Source organism: Eurosta solidaginis, chromosome 5 (assembly GCF_040869045.1).
Source record: "Eurosta solidaginis isolate ZX-2024a chromosome 5, ASM4086904v1, whole genome shotgun sequence".
In the NCBI taxonomy this organism is placed as follows: domain Eukaryota; kingdom Metazoa; phylum Arthropoda; class Insecta; order Diptera; family Tephritidae; genus Eurosta; species Eurosta solidaginis.
The window spans coordinates 190,691,803-190,715,984 of record NC_090323.1 but is presented as its reverse complement, the minus strand read 5'-3'; the positions used below and the strand labels follow the sequence as shown (position 1 = coordinate 190,715,984).

Genomic DNA, 24,182 nt, shown 5'->3' with positions numbered 1-24,182 from the left:
CACACTTCGATCACGGAGATAGTAGTGCCGGGCTTGGTGACCGATACCAAGATCTAGTGGGCAATGAAGACGTTTTCTAAGTTTAAATCGCCGGGCCCAGATTGGATATTCCCGGCCATGCTACAAATCTCAAGTAGGGCGGTCGTGGAATGGCTTAAAATAATATTCGATGGGTGCATAAGACTGAATCATGTACCGCACTCTTGGAGAACTGCTCGTGTAGCTTTTCTACCAAAGGCGGGGAAGATTGGTCACGTGTATCCCAAAGACTATAGACCCATTAGCTTAACATCATTTCTGCTCAAAACCTTTGAGAGACTGATAGATGTGTACATAAAGTCCAACGTGGATGAAAAGCTGCTCTACACAACACAGCATGCGTACACCAAAGGCAAGTCGGTACACACCGCATTGCATAGGGTGGTAATAAGCATAGAGAAATCCCTGGAATATAAGCAGTATGCTCTAGGAGTCTTCTTGGACATTGCCGGGGCTTTCAATAATGTTGCTAAATGGGCGATAATGGAAGGTCTTAATTACGTGAAAGTTCATCCTGCCTTAATCAGATGGATCGGCTGCATGTTAAATTGCAGAAAGATTACATCACAATGGGGATTGTACGAGGCCACGAAATCAGTGGACACGCCGCAGGGAGGGGTGATATCACCTCTACTGTGGACGCTGGTCATCAACCAGGATAGGATAGGATAGGTTAGGTGGTAGCTGCCCTGATAAGGATAGCTCACTTGGACAACACGAAGGTCCGTTGTGATACCACATACACCAAAAATAACGGTGACCTAGATCCAGCTACTTAGAGAATCGTTGGGTAGCAACGATAAAGCTCCGAATGATACCGATCTCAACTTTGGATATATCCTCGGGAGATCCAAGTGAGTCGCGACCGAAGTACTTTCGCCTAATTCTGGCAAAAGCTGGACAATCAAGCATAAAGTGATTTGGTGATTCCACCTCATCATCCTCCATACAGCTGCAGCAGGATGGAGTTTCCAGTATATTGAGACGTACCGCATGGATACCCATGGGACAGTGCCCTGTCAAAACCCCAATGACCATTGATAGGTGAGCCTTAGTGAACCCAATTATTTCAGCAGACCTCCTGCCATCCACTTTCGGCCAGAAAGATCTTGCTACCCTGCAAGACGTGGTATCCGCCCAACGTTTGCTGAGCTGATTCGAGGCCCAGCTATGGAGGAGCAATCCACAGGTGGCCAGCGGGATCCCGAAGTCCCTACAGCCATCTTCATCCGGTTCAGTTGTACCGATGCGGGCTAAGAGATCCGCTTGACAGTTACCCGGGATATCACTATGGCCCGGGACCCAGATAATCTTAATTGTAAAATAATTCGATGCAATCGCAAGCGAGGTCAGGCACTCCCAGACCACCCTCGATCGCACTGTAGTTGAGCTCAAGGCCTTGATAGCCGATTGGCTATCAGAGTAGATGTTAAATTCCCTAACCGTGGTAGCACTGGATAGCATTCCATCCACCGCATCCTTAATCGCAGCAATTTCCGCTTGGAATTCACTGCAGTGATCAGCCAACTTAAACTTGCGGCTTAAATTTAGCTCTTGACAAAAGACCCCCCCCCCCCCCCCCCCCCCCAACCTTTCCATCCAGCTTTGACCCATCCGTGAACAAGTTAACCGGTCCCATGCCCCAGATAATTCCTCTTCCCCAATCCTCTCTCTCTGGAATAACTGGGGTGAAGGTTGTATAGGGAGCTGTTATCGGCATACAGTAGTCCGTTCTGTCCGGGATGAAGTCGAAACTGGTAAGAAGGCTAGAGTGTCCGCGGTCAGAAAGTCTATATCCCATATCACGAAGCCTGACCAACGACCTTGCCGCGGCCGCCTTTCCCGCAATATCTACTGGGTATATGTTCAGCATGACGTTCAGTGCCAAGGTAGGCGTTGTTCTGAGAGCGCCACTGATACCGATCAGCGCCGTCCGTTGCACTGACACTAACATTTTGGAGGTGCTCGCCGTGTCCAGTGCTTTCCACCAGACCAGCACCCCATATAGCAGAATCGGTTTGACCACCATCTCATAAAGCCAGTGTACTATTCTTGGCGAGAGTCCCCATCTCTTTCCGATAGCTCCTCTGCAGCAGTACAAGGCAATGGCGGCCTTCCTGGCCCGATCTTCCACATTGGGTCTCCAGGACAGTTTCTTGTCCAAAACAATCCCCAAATATTTAACCCTATCAGAAAGTACCAACGGTACCCCTCCAATCGAGGGAGTTCTGAAATCGGGCACCTTATATCTTCTTGTGAAAAGGACCAATTCCGTTTTTCCCGGGTTGACCGCCAATCCACATGATTCAGCCCACCTAGCCACAGTATCCAGGTAGCCCTGAAGAACATCGTGCAGGGCGCCCAGAAATTTGCCTCTGACTAGGATAGCGAGGTCATCTGCATAGGCAACCACCCGACAACCATTGGCTTCCAGCTCCACAAGAAGCTCGTTGACTACCACAACCCAGAGGAGAGGAGATAGGACACCCCCCTGTGGCGTGCCCCTGCACACCTTCCTCTTAATTATGGCCCCTCCCCACTCCGCTGCGACAATTCTGCCGCATAGAAGTTTGCTAATAAATTCAACCAGAGCCGCCTCGACTCCTAAACCTACCAGAGCTCTTTCGATTGACCCCGGTAAGACATTGTTAAAAGCTCCCTCGATGTCTAGAAAGGCACCCAGAGCATACTCTTTGTGTTCTAGGGACCCCTCTATTTGCTTTACAATCGAATGGAGAGCCGTTTCCGTCGATCTGCCCTTGCAGTACGCATGTTGTGAAGCCGACAGTAACCCCCGAGGTATCCTTTCCCGTAGGTACAGGTCAATCAACCGCTCAAACGTCTTAAGAAGAAACGACGAGAGACTGATTGGCCTGAAATCCTTAGGTGATACATGAGAGCTTCTGCCGGCCTTCGGAATGAAAATAACCCTAACCGTGTGCCAAGACTTCGGGATATAGTTAAGCCTGAGGCAGTTAGTATATATGATGGCCAACCAGCGGCAGGAAATCCCCAAAGACCTTTGAAGCTGCGCAGGAATGATTCCATCCGGGCCCGGAGACTTATAGGGCTTGAACGACCCTATAGCCCAGGTTATCTGACTTTCCCGTATTGGAATGGCAGGCACTTCTGCATGGCCAACGACCGCCGACCATGCAGGCGAAGATCCCTGCGCAACTGGGACATCGGGAAAATGATTGTCCAGGACCAACTGCTCAGGCAATTCGATGAGGGACCCGTAAAACTTACGGCTTAGGCAGATGACGTTGCAATTGTAATAAGTGGAACGTGCCTTCCAAGGATTAGTTCTTTGATGGATCGGGCGCTTCGGGATATTCATACCTGGGCATCTAATGTCGGGTTGAAAGTCAATGCGCAGAAGACGGATATTGTCTTGTTTACAAAGAGGTACAAGGTCCCAAATTAGACCAGGCCTAAGTTAGGAGGGGTGACTTTACAGGATAAACCTTGCACAAAATATCTAGGAATCATCCTAGACAGTAAGCTGTCATGGAAGCTCAACGTGGAGGAGAGGTTCAAGAAGGCCTCAACGGCACTCTATGCATGTAAAAGAATGCTGGGGTGTACGTGGGGCCTATCGCCCTCTCTTTCTCATTGGGTTTTTACAGCGATTGTAAGCCCTATTCTATACTATGGAGTTCTTGTTTGGTGGAAAGCTACACAAAAAACAACATACCTCAAAAAATTAGAGGGGGTATGCAGACTATCGATGCTTAGCATTACGGGAGCCCTGACAACAACCCCGACGGCTGCACTGTATGCCATTCTGCACATTCCACCTGTAGACCTGGTATCAAAGAACAAAGTATTAACGACCGCAACCAGCCTCGGTGCTTCGGGGCAGCTTGAGCGCCGACCATATGGCTATAGTAGTATAGCGTCATCAACCACAAGACGAACATACTACCTGATTCTCTATCTGCGCTTCGAGGGAGTTCATAAGGCCACAATAGAGGTGGACGGTTGGCGCAAGGGTGCGCAAATGGCGGACGAGGCGACACATGTGTACACAGATGGTTCCAAAGTAGTGGAAGGAGTAGGTTCTGCGGTATACTGCGCTGATCCGGAAATAAGCAGATCCTACAGGCTGCCGGATTACTGTAGCGTTTTCCAAGCGGAAATATTAGCCGTAACCAAAGCAGTAGAAACCCTGGAAGAGAATAGCTTAAGCTGCAACCGTGTTAACTTTTATATTGAAAGTGAAGCAGCAATTAAGGCAATAATCTCGCATATCACAGCATCTATATGCGTGTTAGAGTGTAAGCAGTCTCTGGAGAGAATCGGGACAGGGAGAAGCATACATCTATATTGGGTCCCAGGGCATATGGAAATAGATGGGAATGAAAAAGCGGACGAACTAGCTAAAAGGGCGCATCCCTTGAAGCTTGATCCGTAGACGTCCCAATTAGATTGGACGAGATTAAGCGAAGGCGAGAGGTGCACATGATCGACCAAGCGGGAAAGGCGTGGGTTCAAGCGCGGGGCTGTAAAGTGTCGAAGATTATGTGTAGGTCTTACAACCTTAGACTAACACAGTTGCTTCTATCATTAAAAAGAGAGGACTGTAGACTCATGACGGGTATTCTGACTGGACACTGCCTTCTGGCGTCACATGCCTTTAAATTAGGCTTGGTCAGTGATAGCAGATGTAGCAAGTGGGGGTTGGAGGAGGAAACAATCGAGCACGTTCTGTGCTCGTGCCCTGCACTTGCCAGGCTAATACTCCAGCTATTAGGAGTAATACAGCTGTCAGATCTAGAAGCAGCAAGTGGCTTAAGTCCTAGGAAGCTTTTAGTATTTGCCAAGAGGACGGAGTTATTTTATAACATAGGTCCTGGTTTTTGATAGGGTTTTTCAGTTTGGTCGTTAAAACAAACTTCTGGTAACACTACGGACTCAATCAGTCTATGTGAGGATGGACCGGCCAGTTCAACCTAACCTAACCTAACCTGGCTAAAACCAAAAGTTTTTAATATTGAAGTTTTATCGAGTTCGTTTCAAGTGTTTAGAAATGACTGACTGGCCAGAGCTGGTGGAGGTGTATTAATTGCCGTTCACACTAGGTTTTCCGCGGAGGAACTACATTTTCCTGACTTTGAGGATGCTGAGCTTCTTTGTGTGAGAGTAAAACTTTCCTCAACCTACAAATATTTTATAGCCAACTACATTCCCCCACAATCTGGCATTTCCTTATATTTGAATCATTCCTCAATGGTGAAATCTGTGTGCAGTACTGCCAGGGCCTGTGATTCTGTCACTGTACTTGGCGATTTTAATCTGCCATGTGTGTCATGGAGTCTTATCGACGGGAAGCTAGTCCCTACTTCTTTTCACGCTATCCACTAAGATTTCCTAAACGAGTTTGCAGATGTTGGACTTTTTCAAGTTAACAACATTCAGAATAAATTCGGTAAATTCTTGGATTTAATCCTCTCAGACGATTCAAATTGTTTTGTAAATCGATGCGATCCCCTTGCCCTGCCTGAAGATGTGTATCATGCTGCTCTCGAGATGTTTATGGAATCTCATAATTTATCTGAACGTTCCCCCAACGTAGAGCGAAAGACCCCTCAACGATTTCTGTTTAGAAAAGCCAATTGGTCTAAAGTAATATTCGAAGTATCGAGAATAAATTGGCTTGAGTACGATGGGGATATTGATGAGAGTATATCCCATTTTAATAATGTATTATACGGAATATTTAAAAAATGCATACCTACGTCCGAAACCACTGCTATATCATCATCGGCTTGGAGCACTAAAGAATTGAAACGCCTGAAAAATCAGAAGACGCGTTCATTCAAACGTTACAAACTTTCTGGATCAATGACTGACTATGCCGCCTACTCAATTTTACCTCACAAATATAACACATTGAACAGAATTTGAATATCAGTAGGATTAAAAGCCAAATTTTTGTCAATCCTAAGTCGTTTTACAGCTTTGTTAATTCAAAAAGGAAGATAAAAGGGTTTCCTTCTACAATGAAGCTAAATGATCAGATTTCCAACGATAGCTTCGAAATTGCTAACATGCTTCGAATCTAGTTATTCAAACACCTACGATTACCCGTCATCGAATTATCCTTTCAGATTGTCTCCTGTGGATTCCCAGGCAGTCCCATATATATGTACTGATGATGTTTTAACTCATCTGGAAAATCTAAAAATTTCTTACTCTAGTGGTCCGGATCAAATTCCGTCGGTAGTGCTGAAATCTTGTGCTTGATACTTATATCGACCTCTAGCCTGTTTGCTTAATGCGTCCCTGAAGCCATATAAATCGTTCCCGAGATGGTCGGCCTAACACCTTAATAGAGCTGTGTTACTGGAACTTGCCGGATCTGTATCCGGCAAAGGACCATCACATCGATAACACTCCCAAAGTCTTCGGAGAGAAACCTTATCGCTACAACAACAACCATACCAACTAAAACAAACTTCCGTCAGATTATCGATTCCGTCTCAACTCGCTTCATACGCACTGCCTTTCCAGTTCAAGCGGCAATTAGTACTGGAGAACCCGCTATGCGACGGCCGAACTGACAGAACCCAAATAAGGAAGATAAATTCATAGATCTGATTAACAAAATATCAATCGTCTTTATCGACAAAGTTTTGTCGGACCCTGTAAAATGTCTGAGCGTTTTTTGGCAACAACTTATATCTTTTTGTTGACAAAGTCAGGCGGTAATCCATAAAACTAGTGCACAGTGGGTTAAGGGGCTGAGAATATTCTTTGAAGGTCGGCTCGATCTTATAAAATCGTTCTCGAGGTGGTCGGGTGCTGATACCTGGAACATACCGAATCAATATCCGGCAAAGGACCTTCGTTATTGGTAATACTCGCCATTTCCTGCGGGATGCGGAAAAGGAGCACAAACGCAAAAACGATGCCATAACCACCACGACCTCGTAGGTTCATGAAGCCTTCCAAAACGAGAAAGAGTACAGAGACTTGAGGAAATTCTTCTCACTGGATGTACCGAAACATACCACATAAAAAAATCAAACTACCTGACAGTGTTAATGGCACTCGATCTGTGAACAGTTGCACTCTAATCCAAGCCATTGAGAAATAATTTCTCTCCCCTGGTGGTCCGACAATTATCTGAAAGCCAGGAAGACGGCTACATGATTTTGAATCAAACGTTGTAAAACAGATCGAACTTAACAGGGGTTGCCTTCGGGTATTGTGTCCTATTTCCACTTCTGTTTTATCACTATATATCCAGACTTCTTACAACAACAACAACAACTTCTTACTTCACCAGAAGGAGTCACTAAAGTTTTTTTATGCAGACGACTGTGCTAAAATGGCAATGGACATGGGCTTTCCGATGATGAGCTGTGCTCTAATGTCTCTCTAGGGATTTCCCCGCACGTGATTTGACACTGTAAAAACGACACTGTCAAAACGACACTGTCAAATCATGTGCTGGGACCGCTATCAGATGTACAGAACCAAAAATCTTTCCCCCAGTGGGTTAGGGGGTTAGAATATACCCGCGGTAGGTATGCCTGTCGTAAGAGGCGACTAAAATACCAAGTTGATTCAAGGGGTTTTATAGCGCAAGCCTTTCAGGTTTCCAGCCCAATATATAGCTTCTCCAAACCCAATTGTCAGCCGAGGCTCTGGCGACCTCGATCTCCTTATGGATCTAGGAGGTGGGAGGGCGGTATGGCCTAGAAGGTCGCATAACAAATCGTTTCCGAGATGGTCGGACTTGGTACCGGAACCTACCGGATCTGCTTCTGGCAAAGGCCCATTAACATCGATAATACTCCCCAAGGCCTGCGGGGATTGTCCTTATCGCTACAACAACAATAACAACCAAAAATCTTTCGATCATAGTCTTTGCCTTAAGCCATGCACCCGCAACTGCCTTCAGAGTACAAGGTCGAAGTAAATCCCAAGTCGCTTTCTGAAAGGATTTGGGGAAAAGACCAAGACCAAAGGCCACACTGCTGATGACATATAGAGCCTTTAGCTAGCCGATTTTGTGCTACGCGTTGCAAATATGAACTCTCTATCTAAACACGACTCACTGGAGGAAGTTGCAAGACTTCCAATACTCATTCATATCTATTGCACAGATTTTATCGCGGGCTTGGCGACTAAATCAAAAAAAAATCGTAACGGATATTTGTCAAAAAAGATCCGAAAAGGCTCGAAAAGGTTCGTAAAGGTTCGGTGTTAGCAACAGGCCAAATACATAATATTGCACCTCTATCATAATCAGCGGTGGGCAGGTTACCAAATTGAGAATGTGTTAGTAAACACGAACGCGTAGCGAGCACGAAAGCAAAATCAATTATTTATTTAGTTTGATTTCAATGCTTGAACGGTGAAGACGTGTCACACGCACTCTTTGGTACTCTGTTTTAAGCGCGCGTGCGACACTTCCTCACCGTACGATCATCGAAATCAAACTAAAAGAGCTGTCGTTGATTTTCACGAAGTTGCCATTGTGCTATCGCTTATCGTATACATATATGGTCGCTTACAAGCCAACCTAATAAAACCGCACTACGTTTTTTTAGCGCACGCAAACAACCGGCGTTTTTTGCCCTAACCCAAATAAGCATGCGTTGCGACAATGTAAAGCATGTGGGCAAACGTCAAATCTAAATGTCACGCAGAACAAAAATTGGAAATCGAGTTAGGTTTTCACGCAGCAAATTCAATTTGAGTTGCTCTCATACAAGTTGTATGTGCATGAGACATTTTTGGCAGAAAATGACTTGCGTGGGTTTATATTAGGTTGGCTTGTTAGCAGGTGCTAAGCTCACGCCCACCCCGGATCATAAAGTTAAAGTTAAAGTGAAAGTTAAAGTTAAAGCGAAAGTTAAAGTTAAAAATAAAGTTAAAGTTAAAATGAAAGTTAAAGTTAAAGTCAAAGTCAAAATTAAAGTTAAAGTTAAAGTTAAGGTTAAAGTTAAAGTTAAAGATAAATTTAAAGTTAAAGTTACAGTTAAAGTTAAAGTTAAAATTAAAGTTAAAGTTGAAGTTAAAGTTAAAGTTAAAGTTAAAGTTAATGTGAATGTTAAAGTTAAAGTGAAAGTTAAAGTTAAATTTAAAAATAAAGTTAAAGTTAAAGTGAAAGTTAAATATTAACTTCTCATTTATTCAATAAAAGTAAAAAATTTGCGTTCTTATCGGTCACCCCGCTTAAAAAGATTAACTTGAATTAATATTAAAGACAAAACTTGAATTAATATCAAAGAAAACAAAATGTTGCATAAATATTATAATTGCATAAGTTGATAATATGCAATATCTTTACCGCGGCAGTCCCCGAGTGCCACACGTCCTTTTTTTTGTATTGACTCGGATTTTTACTAATTTGTAATTTTTCTTCCTTTTTTACGTTATTATTATATATATTTAAAAAAAATCCGAATTGTGAATTGAAATGCATGTATAATTTTCTGGATAGTTCTTGCGTCCGAATAATTGTAACACTTTAATGTGTTTTATGTTAGCAGCCTTCTCTAAGATATATATTACCATTGCTTGCATAGCTCTGATCCTGTTCTGCCCAACAAAAATATCACAATATAGACTTATATCAGAATGAGTCCCCCTTTCATCCACGATATTTAAGTATTGGAAAATTGCACTGGAAATTTCGTTACATCCACGTTTTCCATCCGATTCACCCCATAAAAAGCAATAACCGTTTCTTGTGCCGTTTTCGTAAACGCTTTCATTATAAAAAGCATATTTTCTTGAATAGAAAAGGTTTACGCTTTTTCCGTGTGGTGTATTTAATACTTTCTGAAGATCGAAGCTGGCGCAGATATACGTCCCATTCTCTTTGCATTTTCTTTGGTCCTCTATGAAAATTTCTTTTGATTTATCTCTGTCCCGTATGTGCATTTTATGTTTTCGTTTCTTCTTGTACCCTTTTGTTCCAACGCATATCTCGTTTTCTAATTCCCCAGAATATGTTTTTTTAGACTCAGTATCGCTATATGGCACCAGTGAGTTATTCTTGATCGTTCATTGGTATAAAAACACAGTTTTGTTATTTTATTTTAAAGATAATATAAAAAAATAATTAATCACCTTATTTTGTAAAAGCTCCATATTAAAATAATAAAACAATTTTATTGGATTTCACGAACTTAAGCAGAAATGATTTGTATCCAACTAAAATATATATTTTGGTTTTCAGCCATATTTTTTTCGTTTTGCAAAATGGTTGCTTAAATCATGCATATACAGTATAATTGCAACAAGTGCTTTTGCGAACAATATAAATATACACGATAAAAGTGAAAATAAACATTACTCGTAAGATATCACAGAGAAGCACTTTTGAGGTAAGTAGCAATTTGCGGTCACAAAAAAAGTAAACAAACCTCAAAATTCACTTACACTAAAATTTCTTTTTGATTAAGCTTGATAACGGTACTATTCTCTATTATAACAAGTAAGGAATGCTAAGTTCGGGTGTAACCGAACATTGCATACTCAGTTGAGAACTGTGGAGACAAAGTAAGGGAAAATCACCATGTTGTAAAAGAACCTAGGGTAACCCTGGAATGTGTTTGTATGACATGTGTATCAAATGGAAGGTATTAAAGAGTATTTTAAGAGGAAGTGGGCCATAGTTCTATAGATGGACGCCATTTAGGGATATCGCCATAAAGGTGGATCAGGCCCGACTCTAGAATTTGTTTGTACGATATGGGTATCAAATGAAATGTGTTAATGATAATTTTAAAAGGGAGTGGGCCTAAGTTCTATAGGTGGACGCCTTTTCGAGATATCGCCATAAAGGTGGACGAGGGGTGACTCTAGAATTTATTTTGTACGATATGAGTATCAAATGAAAGGTGTTAATGAGTATTTTAAAAGGGCGTGGGCCTTAGTTCTATAGGTGGACGCCTTTTCGGGATATCGCCATAAAGGTGGACCAGGGGTGACTAGAATTTGTTTGTACGATATGGGTATCAAATGTTGTTGTTGTAGCGATAAGGTTGCTCCCCGAAGGCTTTGGGGAGTGTTATCGATGTGATGGTCCTTTGCCGGATACAGATCCGGTACGCTCCGGTAACACGGCATCATTAAAATGCTAGCCCGACCATCTTGGGAACGATTTATATGGCCACGTTAAACCTTCAGGCCATCCCTCCCTCCCCACCCCCAAGTTCCTTGAGGAGCTTGGGGTCGCCAGAGCCTCGTCTGTTAGTGAAACAGGATTCGCCGCTGATAGGTGAGGTTGACAATTGGGTTTGGAGAAGCTATATATTGCGCTGGCAACCTGAATTGCGCTACACAGCCCCTTGAATCTGGTATTTTAGTCGCCTCTTACGACAGGCATACCTACCGCGGGTATATTCTGACCCGCGGGTATACCCTAACCCGCTGGGGGGATGGGTATCAAATGAAAGGTGTTAATGAGTATTTTAAAAGGTGTTAATGGTGTTAATGAGTATTTTAAAAGGGCGTGGGCCTTAGTTCTACAGGTGGATGCCTTTTCGAGATATCGCCATAAAGGTGAACCAGGGGTGACTCTAGAATGCGTTTGTACGATATGGGTATCAAATGAAAGGTGTTAATGAGTATTTTAAAAGGGCGTGGGCCTTAGTTCTATAGGTGGACGCCTTTTCGGGATATCGCCATAAAGGTGGACCAGGGGTGACTCTAGAATTTGTTTGTACGATATGAGTATCAAATGAAAGGTGTTAATGAGTATTTTAAAAGGGCGTGGGCCTTAGTTCTATAGGTGGACGCCTTTTCGGGATATCGCCATAAAGGTGGACCAGGGGTGACTCTAGAATTTGTTTGTACGATATGGGTATCAAATGTTGTTGTTGTAGCGATAAGGTTGCTCCCCGAAGGCTTTGGGGAGTGTTATCGATGTGATGGTCCTTTGCCGGATACAGATACGGTACGCTCCGGTAACACATCATCATTAAAGTGCTAGCCCGACCATCTTGGGAACGATTTATATGGCCACGTTAAACCTTCAGGCCATCCCTCCCTCCCCACCCCCAAGTTCCTTGAGGAGCTTGGGGTCGCCAGAGCCTCGTCTGTTAGTGAAACAGGATTCGCCGCGGATAGGTGAGGTTGACAATTGGGTTTGGAGAAGCTATATATTGCGCTGGCAACCTGAATTGCGCTACACACGATATGGGTATTAAATGAAAGGTGTTAATGAGTATTTTAAAAAGGAGTGGGCCTTAGTTCTATATGTGGACGCCTTTTCGAGATATCGCCATAAACGTGGACCACGGGTGACTCTAGAACGTGTTTGTACGATATGGGTATCAAACTAAAGGTATTAATGAGGGTTTTAAAAGGGAGTGGCCCTTAGTTGTATATGTGAAGGCGTTTTCGAGATATCGGCCAAAATGTGGGCCAGGGTGATCCAGAGCATCATCTGTCGGGTACCTCTAATTTATTTATATATGTAATACCACGAACAGTATTCCTTCCAAGATTCCAAGGGCTTTTGATTTCGCTCTGTAAAACTTTTTTCATTTTCTTCTACTTAATATGGTAGGTGTCACACCCATTCTACCAAGTTTTTTTATAAAGTTATATTTTGCGTCAATAGACCAATACAATTACCATGTTTCATCCCTTTTTTTGGTATATAATTATGGCATTTTTTTCGTTTTTCGTAATTTTCGATATCGAAAAAGTGGGCATGGTCATAGTCGGATTTCGGCCACTTTTTACACCAATACAAAGTTAGTTCAGATAAGTACGTGAACTGAGTTTAGTAACGATATATCGATTTTTGCTCAAGTTATCGTGTTAACGGCCGAGCGGAAGGACAGACGGTCGACTGTGTATAAAAACTGGGCCCGGCTTCAACCGATTTCGCCCTTTTTCACAGAAAACAGTTACCGTCCTAGAATCTAAGCCTCTACAAAATTTCACAAGGATTGGTAAATTTTTGTTCGACTTATGGCATTAAAAGTATCCTAGACAAATTAAATGAAAAAGGGCGGAGCCACGCCCATTTTGAAATTTTCTTTTATTTTTGTATTTTGTTGCAGCATATCATTACTGGAGTTGAATGTTGACATAATTTACTTATATACTGTAAAGATATTAACTTTTCTTTTAAAATTTGAATAAAAAATTTTTTTTTTTTAAAAAGTGGGCGTGGTCGTTCTCCGATTTTGCTAATTTTTATTAAGCAGACATATAGTAATAAGAGTAACGTTCCTGCCAAATTTCATCATGATATCTTCAACGACTGCCAAATTACAGCTGGCAAAACTTCTAAATTACCTTCTTTTAAAAGTGGGCGGTGCCACGCCCATTGTCCAAAATTTTACTAGTTTTCTATTCTGCGTCATAAGTTCAACTTACCTACCAAGTTTCATCGCTTAATCCGTATTTGGTAATGAATTATCGCACTTTTTGGATTTTTCGAAATTTTCGATATCGAAAAAGTGGGCGTGGTTATTGTCCGATATCGTTCATTTTAAATAGCGATCTGAGATGAGTGTCCAGGAACCTACATACCAAATTTCATCAAGATACCTCAAAATTTACTCAAGTTATCGTGTTAACGGACAGACGGACGGACGGACATGGCTCAATCGATTTTTTTTTTCGATACTGATGATTTTGATATATGGAAGTCTATATCTATCTCGATTCCTTTATACCTGTAGAACCAACCGTTATCCAATCAAAGTTAATATACTCTGTGAGCTCTGCTCAACTGAGTATAAAAATTTGTGAGATGATTCAAATCATGCAAAACTATCGGTTTCCAGCAAAAAACTAATATTTGTATTTTTGTTGGTTACACTTAAATTGTGGGAAGGGCTCGATATACTTCATTACAGTCAACAGGCATGGAGGGGCAATAGCTGAATGCCTTGCTACGCAGGCTTTGAGGAGTACGAGCATACCGAAGATTCAAAAATTGAAGACAAATACGGATTTCTTTAAGGTAGGGCTGGGACTATCCTCATATTCGAATATCGGGATATCCATACGGATATCCGTTGACACGGATAAAATCCGGAGGGCATGGATATCCTGCTAATAATCGTTTGTGACACTATCCGGATATCCGGATTTATGAAGATCCGGTTAATAACCGTATTTCCGAACAGCGGATATCCGGATTTTCCATTTACGAATCCGGATATACGGATTTTTGCTTAGCTATCCGGTTATTCGAAAATCCGGTTTTTCCGGATATTTGAAAAATCCGGATGCAGTTCACAGCCCTAATTTAAAGCAAGAAGTAGATCTTTGGGATCTCCCGATGCGGAAGATGTTCTGAGCTAATAAATAAAGTAAAGAACTTTTCGCTCAAGAAAATTTCATCGGTCCCTGACTTCGGATAGTTTTCCAAAACTGGTTTGCTCAAATAATAGCTGCAGTGTCATTCAAGTTTTTTATTTTATTCTTTAAAAAAAAAAATTGTTGACTTTATCAAATAAATTAAAGCAAAATATTCCAGAAAGGAATTAATTCATCTCCATATCGTTCATCGTTCCCAACTTTCAAAAATCGATCAATCAATATGAATCGCATGGAACTCGACTATTACGCCGTTTTAAATGTTCCACGAGATGCACCCAAAGAGGATATAACATTGGCTTATCGTAAGTTAGCCATACAATTGTGTCCACATCGTGATCCGAAATATGAACGTGACTTTGTTCCCAATTTGGGCCCAACACATATGCAACCATTATCGGAAAATCGCCAATGGGACTATATAAATATAGCATACGATGTTTTAGGTAAAGTAAAAATTCTAAACTATTAGGTATGCATATTAAGGTAGGATGACGCATATGACAATAATAACAAGCCGTATGAGCTTTACGCGGATACGTCCAAAGGCTTCACCATCTAAGTAATGTTATGCGAATGGACTAAGATGCTCCGGCGGAGGAACTATTTCAATCGACACCGTAGTTTGGAAGTAGAGGTATGGGAAGATCTCTAAGGAAATGGGAGAGGCAGATGAAGGAAGACTTGAGCTTCGTGGGTGTTCTCAATTGGCGTCAGTTATCGGGGAACACGGATAGGTGTGACTTGTTACGAAACGGCAAAATCGCGTAGGCGGTTTTGTACCAATTAATTAATGATGAGGATACGACTTTAAGAACTGTGAAGAAGGGCTGGGTCCGCTCCTCGGGAAGGCACTAACAAACCGCACATTGATAGTGATCAACACTTTCCATCTCTTCGGCCCCTCGCCGTGTACTCCTAACATACATCTCAACCAATGTACCAGAGTAGAGGCGAATAAGTTTAGTAAAGAGCTTATTGCGTTTCTCACTTACATGGGTCCAGTTTTGGTGGTTCTAGAGTCCATATGGTATTACAGACAAGATACTTTATTTCAAGGCAGAAACATCATAATTTAAAAGCTCACCACAGCCACCTGGAACTCATATCAACGCTGTAATGCAACGAGGGCCAGTTCTTTTACGGTTTGGTACCTTTGACGGAATATTCCCCCGATAAAGTGTTCCTGCTTTAAAAGGCTTCGATAGCTGCTTGTCTGTCAGTATGAATGAAACGGATGTGATGTTCTCAGGTAACAGGCGATGGGCGGCCAAATTATTGCCCGTTATTTCCGTCTGAGATACGCTTTAGTGGCCCGGCAGACCTACACTTAAGGCGAATTAAGGACTCCCTGAGCAGATATCATTACTCACATTGGTATTAAGTTAGGAGCCATGCGTGAAGACGGCTGTGAACTCAGCGGCTTAAGTAGAGATATCGGCCAATTTCAGCCTCTCTGGGGCTATATTGGAGAACTTGTTTGTAGGGAGAGTCAGTGTAGCATAATGTCATTGATGCAAGTTTTCGGGAATGGTCCGCATTATGCCCGCAAGACCAAATCTAATGTCTCTCCAGGGCGGGTCTACACTACCTTGCGAATCTATCGAGAGGATATTGGGCGGTGTAGTAATTAGTTCCTCACATCTATTTTAGAACCGTAGATATTACAACCTTCTTGGCCTGGTTCAGCTTACTGTCCAAGCGAACGCCGAAGTATTTAATCTCCGGTGAATATTTGAGAACCATCTTTGTAGTAGCTGGGTAAACAGATTAGAGGCCGCTTTCAAATCATCAGCACTCCACGCGGTTGCAACGATTTGGCAACTAGTCCTTTCAAGTTTCATTAGTAAGGTCATTTTATTCAGATTTGCTCTGTTAGGCTGCGATATGCTGCTCGACATTTACCGTGTTATAGTGGAATCTTTCAGACTTCTTTGGATAGTCCTTATAAAAAGTTTCTACACGACCTCAGGGAAAAGCATTGGAATCGACGTCTATGTTGCCTACTCCCTGGAAAGTTTACATTCCTTTAACAGCTCAGAACTTAAAAGACGGAAACACTCTGGTCAGCCTGTCAAAATTACAGCCCTTAATTCATTCACTACACTGATGAGTATGCATAACCAAGTTTTAATATCCAGCCAATGATATATCATGCTAATATAGTCCAGTCTATATAGGCAACGATATGTATCGCGCCATTTACGATCGTTTTGGCGAGGCTGGTCTCTTTCAGGGTATACAATTGCCCAATGGTTATTTCCCACCTTATCAATATCATGGCGATAATATGAAAGTCTATCATGACGTCTTTGGTAGTTACTCACCGTATGCGAATATCATCGATGTGGTAACTAATCCACCTTTATTGTATTCAACATTGGAACATGGCATTGGTGTCAAAAAGAAGGATGCACCGGTCGAGAAAATAATAAACATAGAGCTGGAAGAAGTCTATAAGGGTTGTACAAAATTAATGCACGTCTGGAGACAGGAATTTATAGATACCAAAGAAACGCGCACAGAGAAAAAGTAAGTGCAAATCAAACAAGTAAAAAGTTGAAGATCAGGTTGTCCCCAACGTCATCATCCGAACTAAAACTTTCTTACTTGTTTGTGAAAGCAGTTCACCTCATTTTGCTAAAATAATAACTATAATTAGGAAAAAAACGCTTAAACTTCAAATACAACCCGGCACTACCGAAGGTACTAGATATTGTTTTAAAGAGGAAGGAGATCGTAGCCCTACAAAAATTCCAGCCGATATTATATTTATTACTGCCGATAAGCCACATCCCGTTTTCGAGCGTTATCACCAACATCATTTAAGATACACTCATAAAATTTCGTTGAAGGATGCATTGGCTGGTTTTAGTTTTACAATTAAAACTTTGGATAAGCGCAACCTAAAAATAAGCATATCCGATGTGGTTCATCCCAACTATACAAAGGTGATGCCAGAAGAAGGTTTGCCGATATGTGCAGATATATCAATAGCTCCTGATATGAAGCCTACCGGTGCGAAGAAGAGCAGATATGGCGACTTGATTATTAAATTTGAAGGTAAGGCGATGGGTGCCGTTAATATCAGTCTGACATAACTTTCCCAAGCAATCGACGGAGTTCGCAGGGAGACGTGTAGGTTACGGTTACCCGAATTGCAAGGCTCTCGAAAAAAATTCTCTTAAATGGAACTGATCTCTCTCATATTAGCCGCCGATACCATGTACGGACTGGTCAGGCGAATAGTTAGGAGAAAGTAAAGTTTTTCACACTCAAGGAGTGTTGAGCTGTGAGCATAACTTAAGAACGGAAACGGGAAACTGGATATGACAGTTTCGATCATAATTTCATATAACCACGTAGATCTCTTTAGGTCATCCAACCTCTTCCTTCCATGGGGAACATGGGGTTGCCATAGCATTGCATGCTAAATAACCAGGATTTACCATGGGTAAGTGAGGTTGAAAGTTGAGTTGGGAATGCTTTAAATTGCACTGTCAACCCGCGCACTACGTTCTCTCCCACCATTTACTATCCCCTTTCTCCTCCACTTTTTTCTCAGTCTAACCTGATGATGATGAATCGACTCCTCTTTCTGCTTATGTTGGCAGCTTTTGCAGAAGGAACTTGTTGTATGCGCCACCGCCAGAGTATTGTTGCAAAATCGCAATGATCTGTGATGGCACCCATAAGTCCTCTCACTGCAGATTTGTTTAGCTTAAGATGGAATTTAGCGCCTTTAATATCCTAAAATGAGCATAAGGAGCTCGATACGTCGCTATCACCCCGCTTGGTTCACAGCAAGTCCGTTTCCCCAATTTCATATTCCTAAATATTCCTCTGAAGATAACCCAGCGGTGGTGGTACAGAGCTATCCGCCTCGCTTATATCCATTTCGGATCCTTCTCATCTGCCAAGTCATTCTCTTCAATATTTGCTGTGCCCAGGAATCCAGCAAAGGGAGACATTGAGATGCCTTATTGACGCCAGCGATGCTCCACACCTCCCCACGTTAGCATACTTTATCATGTTGCATTCTAATAACTTTGACAAGGATCGTTACATGGCGTCTTTGACCGAACAGTCCTGAAGAAGTCGGGCTGTTCTCTCTATGCCATATACCTTCGCCTGGAAGACAATGCATGGGTCAGAAAGTCTGTACAACTGATTTATGTGCAGATGGTTTGAGTATATTTCAGCTTTAGTTCGCTTTTCCATTTTCGAGCTATCTGTGTAGATCCCTTCGTCAAAATAACGGGACTACACACCAGTCGACCGACTTGGCATTCGCACCATTACCTTGTAACAGTCAAAATATGCACACGTCTCTGTGCAGCGAAAAATTCGCACGTAATGACAAAAAATGGCAGAAAATGTTCCATCCAGTAGTCGCCCACGGCACAGACAGCTGATTAGATTTCAACTGAGCTCTAACATTTTCTCACTGAGAGAAATTTTCGACTTGGTGATGTAACCGAGCAGTGCGAGCAGATTTCACATTAAAACTTTGGTCTGGCGACAAAAAGGCTTTAGTGTGCACGCAAAAAAACTGATACTTTGAGGAATGACGGCCCGCCTGGAAAGAAAGGAGCGTTGTCTACCGCGCCACGCGGCGTTAAGGTTACCCGAAGAGAGAAGGTAGACGCCTACTGATAATGGGCATACAGAGTGTGCTTAAGTTGTGTATGGAACACTTATACTCACTGCTAGATGGCGAAGGAGATTTTGAACATGAAAACCCAATCCTTGAATCAGCGGCCACCATTTCTTCTTCAACTTTAAGGCAGCTTACCTGATAAAAATCATTTACTAAAAAGTGTTACTTTAGACTGCGCAGGTGATTTAAACGTTAACACCTCCTGACGATTTAAAAGCACATTCTAAAAGCCTCTCATCATACCTATCGTCAGGGCCGGCGAGAGGCATGCATATGGTAAGGCAAATAGGAGGCGCAAAATGACGGAAAAAGTCAAAAGAAAGAGCGAAGGCAGATAAACAGAGATGGAATTAATTGAGTATAATTTCGGACGTAACCGAAAATTATATACTCAACTGTAAGCTTTCATTCAGTTCATCTAGCATCAGTTTTTTGACACTAAATATTGTGAAAAGTGGGCGTGGTTCTTGACTGGATTTGCTCACTTTAATATTTCTTATATTTTAAGAATTCATGAGCTTAACACCGGATTATAATAATTGAATTTCAATTATTATGTTTTCTAAGAGAAACTGAAAAGAAAGAAACATTTACTGGCATCTTGCGATGGACCCATTTCGAAAACCGCCAACGTAATCATCATCAGGCAACTTTGTAATGTTATCAAAGGTTTCATCGGGATTCGAACCGTGAATCACATGGTGAAACTGCAGTAGCCTTTAACCACTAGGCCATCCTGCTGGTATTTGTTTGTATGCTTAATTCAGTTTTTCTCATTTCTACACTAACAACACAATTGAGACATTTTGTCTCTATATTGATTTGTGTGCCATGTAGATTTGTTTTTGTAAAGTTCTTATTCGTTGCGAATGAGAAACTTTGTAAACTCGGGCTCAGTTGTACATATTTATGTATGTTTGTTTAATGGTGTGTTCCGTTTATTCTTATATTTTAAGAATTCATGAGCTTAACACCGGCTTATAATAATTGAATTTCAATTATTATGTTTTCTAAGAGAAACTGAAAAGAAAGAAACATTTACTGGCATATTGCGATGGACCCATTTCGAAAACCGCCAACGTAATCATCATCAGGCAATTTTGTAATGTTATCAAAGGTTTCACCGGGATTCGAACCGTGAATCACATGGTGAAACTGCAGTAGCCTTTAACCACTAGGCCATCCTGCTGGTATTTGTTTTCATGCTTAATTCAGTTTTTCTCATCTCTACACTAACAACACAATTGAGACATTTTGTCTCTGTATTGATTTGTGTGCCATGTAGATTTGTTTTTGTAAAGTTCTTCTTCGTTGCGAATGAGAAGCTTTGTAAACTCGGGCTCAGTTTTACATATTTATGTATGTTTGTTTAATGGTGTGTTCAGTTTATACTTATATTTTAAGAATTCATGAGCTTAAATGTTTCTTTCTTTTCAGTTTCTCTTAGAAAACATAATAATTGAAATTCAATTATTATAAGCCGGTGTTAAGCTCATGAATTCTTAAAATATAAGTATAAACTGAACACACCATTAAACAAACATACGAGAAATATTTATATTTATAAAGGAACTAGTTGTACAAAGTTTTGTCTCGACAGGTTAATTTTTCTTCGAGCTAGGGTTCCAGAAACATAGTCTTTTCTCAAAAAAAGGAGTACCACTCCCAATTTTAAAAAATTGTGTTATTCCCAATTCTTACTACAAAGAAACTTTGAGAGTTAAACACCATTGGCTTAAAGTTATTATTCGCCAAAAAAATTGCCCATTATTCCAGCGCACGATCGTTATAAAAATCTTTTATAGAAAAGTGGGAGTGACGATCACGTTCATTTAAGTTATGCACATTCCCTATGATATTTATAGTCCGTTTGCCGAATTTTGTGTTGGCAAGAGTGGGTGTGGTTTTTCTTAGTGGCGTGGATCACTACGCTCCTGTATGGGAACTTTGTAATCATTTCGGTTTTGCAGTAAAAAAAAACCAACAAAAAAACCTGTTTGAAAATAGGTTGCAATAGTAAAATTTGATTAATGTTTTTGACTTTATACATATATACAAAAAAATCTGCGATTTTAATTTTTACAATCTCAATAAAAGTAAGTAATTTTGAATGCAATCACAAGAGATTGCAATCTATTTTATGTTTTGTGATTGCAAATTTCAAAAGTTTTAAATTTTGTTTTCATTATATTTGTTTAAGAAATGTTATTAGAACAAACTATAATTAAAATTTTCTTTTTCAGTTGAATTTCCAAAATTGATGACTCACAAAATGCGTGCTTTGACCAAAAATTTCTTTAAGGAATTGCAAGAGTTAGAAAATGAGGCTGAAGAGGCACCACATCCAATACATAAACTAATGAAAAAGAAAGGAAATAAATAATTCTTAAAAGAACAACAGGTAGGACCAGAACCAAATTATTTTTAACCAAATAACTTGAAAACCTCAAATGTAAACTTTAAATAATTTTATTTCGGAAATTATTAATTAATTTTTAATTTGGTTTCAATTTAAATTGAATGTGATTGCAAAGAAGTATTACGACCGAATCTTTTCAAATAAAATGTTTAATACATGTTTTAGTCCACACGTACATACCTAATAAAGGCCAAATTAAACTTCCTTAACTCTAACGCCATAGTCGTAACCATACCCATATCCATATCCATCTCCAATGTGATCGATTAATGGTGCCTTAACCTAAAAATAGTGAAAATTTCAAAAAAATTAAGAAAACGCAAAAAATTACAAACATTCCACAAAAAATAAGTCTCTTAGTCAAAACGTATCCGAAACAATAAATAAAATATACAAAAAGTTAATAAATTCACCAACTCAAATATTTATAGGTTATGGATATGGCGAAAAACCAAAAACCAATTGGTTGGCTGTGGTATGGTTATGGCGTTAGCGTTATGGTATGGCACCATTAATCGATTACATTGATTTCCATAAGGTAGGATCGATCAGCTGTTTTATCTGGTTATGGTTTATGGTTATATGTCAGCATTAATTGGCCTTTAAGGTAGCGACATAGAATGACTGTGTATTAGGGTGGTCCGTATAAAAAGAATATTTCCTTTAAAGTATTGAAGTAGGGCAAATATTGTTCAGGGCATAGAAGAATTTAGTTTTTGGGGAGATACTATCAGTTAAAGCACAGTTAGTAACTGTCAGTTACACTTAAAATAAAATAATTAAAAAACGGTTAAATGGTTTTATTGAAAACAACACTTACATGAAGCAATAATAATACTAAAAGCTAGAAAATAATTAGGTAGGTCCTAGGTACTAGTCATCACACTCCTCATCAATCTAGGGCGTTGATCAGACAATTGAATAAAAGCATTGGGCGTGTGAAATTTCTAAGAATGTGAGGCGTAGCATAACCTTATTAAGCTTCAGTTGGTCTTATATATGACTATCAATAGAAATTTTACGCGTCCAAACCTTTTATTTAATTGTCTGATCAACGCTCTAGATTGATGAGCAGTATGATGACTAGGACCTACCTAATTATCTTCTAGCTTTTAGTATTATTATTTCTTCATGTAAGTATTGTTTGCAATAAAAACGTTTAACTTAAAATTTTTTTATACTCAGCGTGCTTTGCACACAGTGTTGAGAAAGATCTGGTAACTCTTCATCGTGAGTGACAAGCTATGAATGACGGATAAACTTGTGTCCTGCCAACGTGTCAAGCTGCGATTGACAAGTCAGCAGTAATCGATGAACGTCAAACTTCGCGCTTCTGTCAACGTGGCAACTTCTGCTTGGGCAATGAAAGGAGTGAGAAAATTGCATTTCATGACAGTTGATATACATACGAAAGAAAAAATAGCGGATTTTTTGGCAACTTCAGACATAGGCAAGAGAAGACAAGTTTTTTAACGTCGCTGATAACTTAATAAATTCTTTTTCAATGTCTTATATGTATATTATTGTTTAAATAAAATTTGAATTCAGTTGTACCGCGCGTTCAAAGAAAGTCTTCTTTTATTCGCCTCAACATCTTAAAAAACTTTTTCTTGCACAAATGTCTGACGACAAGAAAAGCAGCCGCGCAAGCCTGAAAATCTATAGCTGTGGTCTTTGCAAAGCAGTAGACAATCCGCACATGGTTCGTTGCATGAAATGCAGCCGAAAATACCATAAAAAGTGCGCTGTGGTCGACAGAAGTGTGAGTAGACCGGAATGGGTGTGCAATACCTGCTCCACCCTCGAATCTCCTAGCCAGATCACTAGAGCACCAGTCACACATGATTCTAAAGCGAATCCTGCCAATGGCGCATCAGCAACTCAGCCGGGACATGCAGATACAAGTCTTTCACTTACCACTACAACTGAAACAGCAGCGCACATTTAAACAACGAAGTTGTTCGTAGACAACCAACACTTGGAAAAATCGCTACGTAAACGAGCTAGCTTGACACATGCAGCCTCATTGCCATTATTTCCCAGCCTACCAGCACTTCAGGGCCAGGCTGCTACAGCGACATCACCATTGCGAAGCCTACTAGCGCAAATGGAAGAGCTACGTCCTCCGAGCAGAACGAGATCCGTCCGATCAAATGCATCGCGTCCTTCATCAGCCGTCAAATGTCGTTTGCTCGAAGAAGAACAGATTTTAAAAGAAGAAGCCGACATTCTAAGGCAAAGGCAAGAACTTTTGAATAGACGAAAGGAAATTTTAGAGCAAAGAGATGAAATAAGCTCCGATAGCGACTGCGACGACGACAACTTTGAGGGAGCATTCCAACAGGGTAGACCAAATGAAATATCCCAGCGGAACCAACCACGCCAGCTAAATAATCTGACACTACCTCCACAATGGGTATCAAATTTACTCCCACCAAACTGTGAACCAGCCGTAGCCAATACACGCAGGAATGAACCACAACCAACTCAACATCGCCGGCTAACACGTAACCAACTAGCAGCGCGCACCAGTGTAGGTAAAGAGCTTCAAAAGTTTACTGGGAAACCGGAAGAGTGGCCCTTATTTTTAGCAACATACAACCAGACCATAGAAATTTGTGGGTTTTCACAAGACGAGAACCTCCTACGTCTGAGAAAAGCCCTAGATGGTCCAGCACGGCAAGCAGTTAAAAATCTGTTATTGCACGTCCAATGCGTGCCACAAATAATTGAAACTTTAAAAATGAAATTCGG

At 40.9% G+C, this 24,182-nt stretch overlaps 1 protein-coding gene across 3 annotated transcripts in view; it reads left to right on the top strand.

The window, feature by feature from the left end:
* Positions 1-24,182, top strand: part of LOC137251963 (dnaJ homolog subfamily B member 13) — a 478,991-nt gene that overhangs the window by 334,144 nt on the left and 120,665 nt on the right. The window contains exons 1-4 of one of the 3 annotated variants that reach the window (XM_067787043.1): positions 14,573-14,795; positions 16,530-16,881; positions 17,012-17,412; positions 21,253-21,410. In XM_067787043.1, the coding sequence (XP_067643144.1) occupies positions 14,573-14,795; positions 16,530-16,881; positions 17,012-17,412; positions 21,253-21,392 (1,116 nt within the window). In that variant the 3' untranslated portion in view covers positions 21,393-21,410. Of the gene's footprint in view, positions 1-14,572; positions 14,796-16,529; positions 16,882-17,011; positions 17,413-21,252; positions 21,593-24,182 lie in introns of those variants that run through there. The other 2 variants (XM_067787042.1, XR_010953404.1) reach the window with 2 other exon arrangements.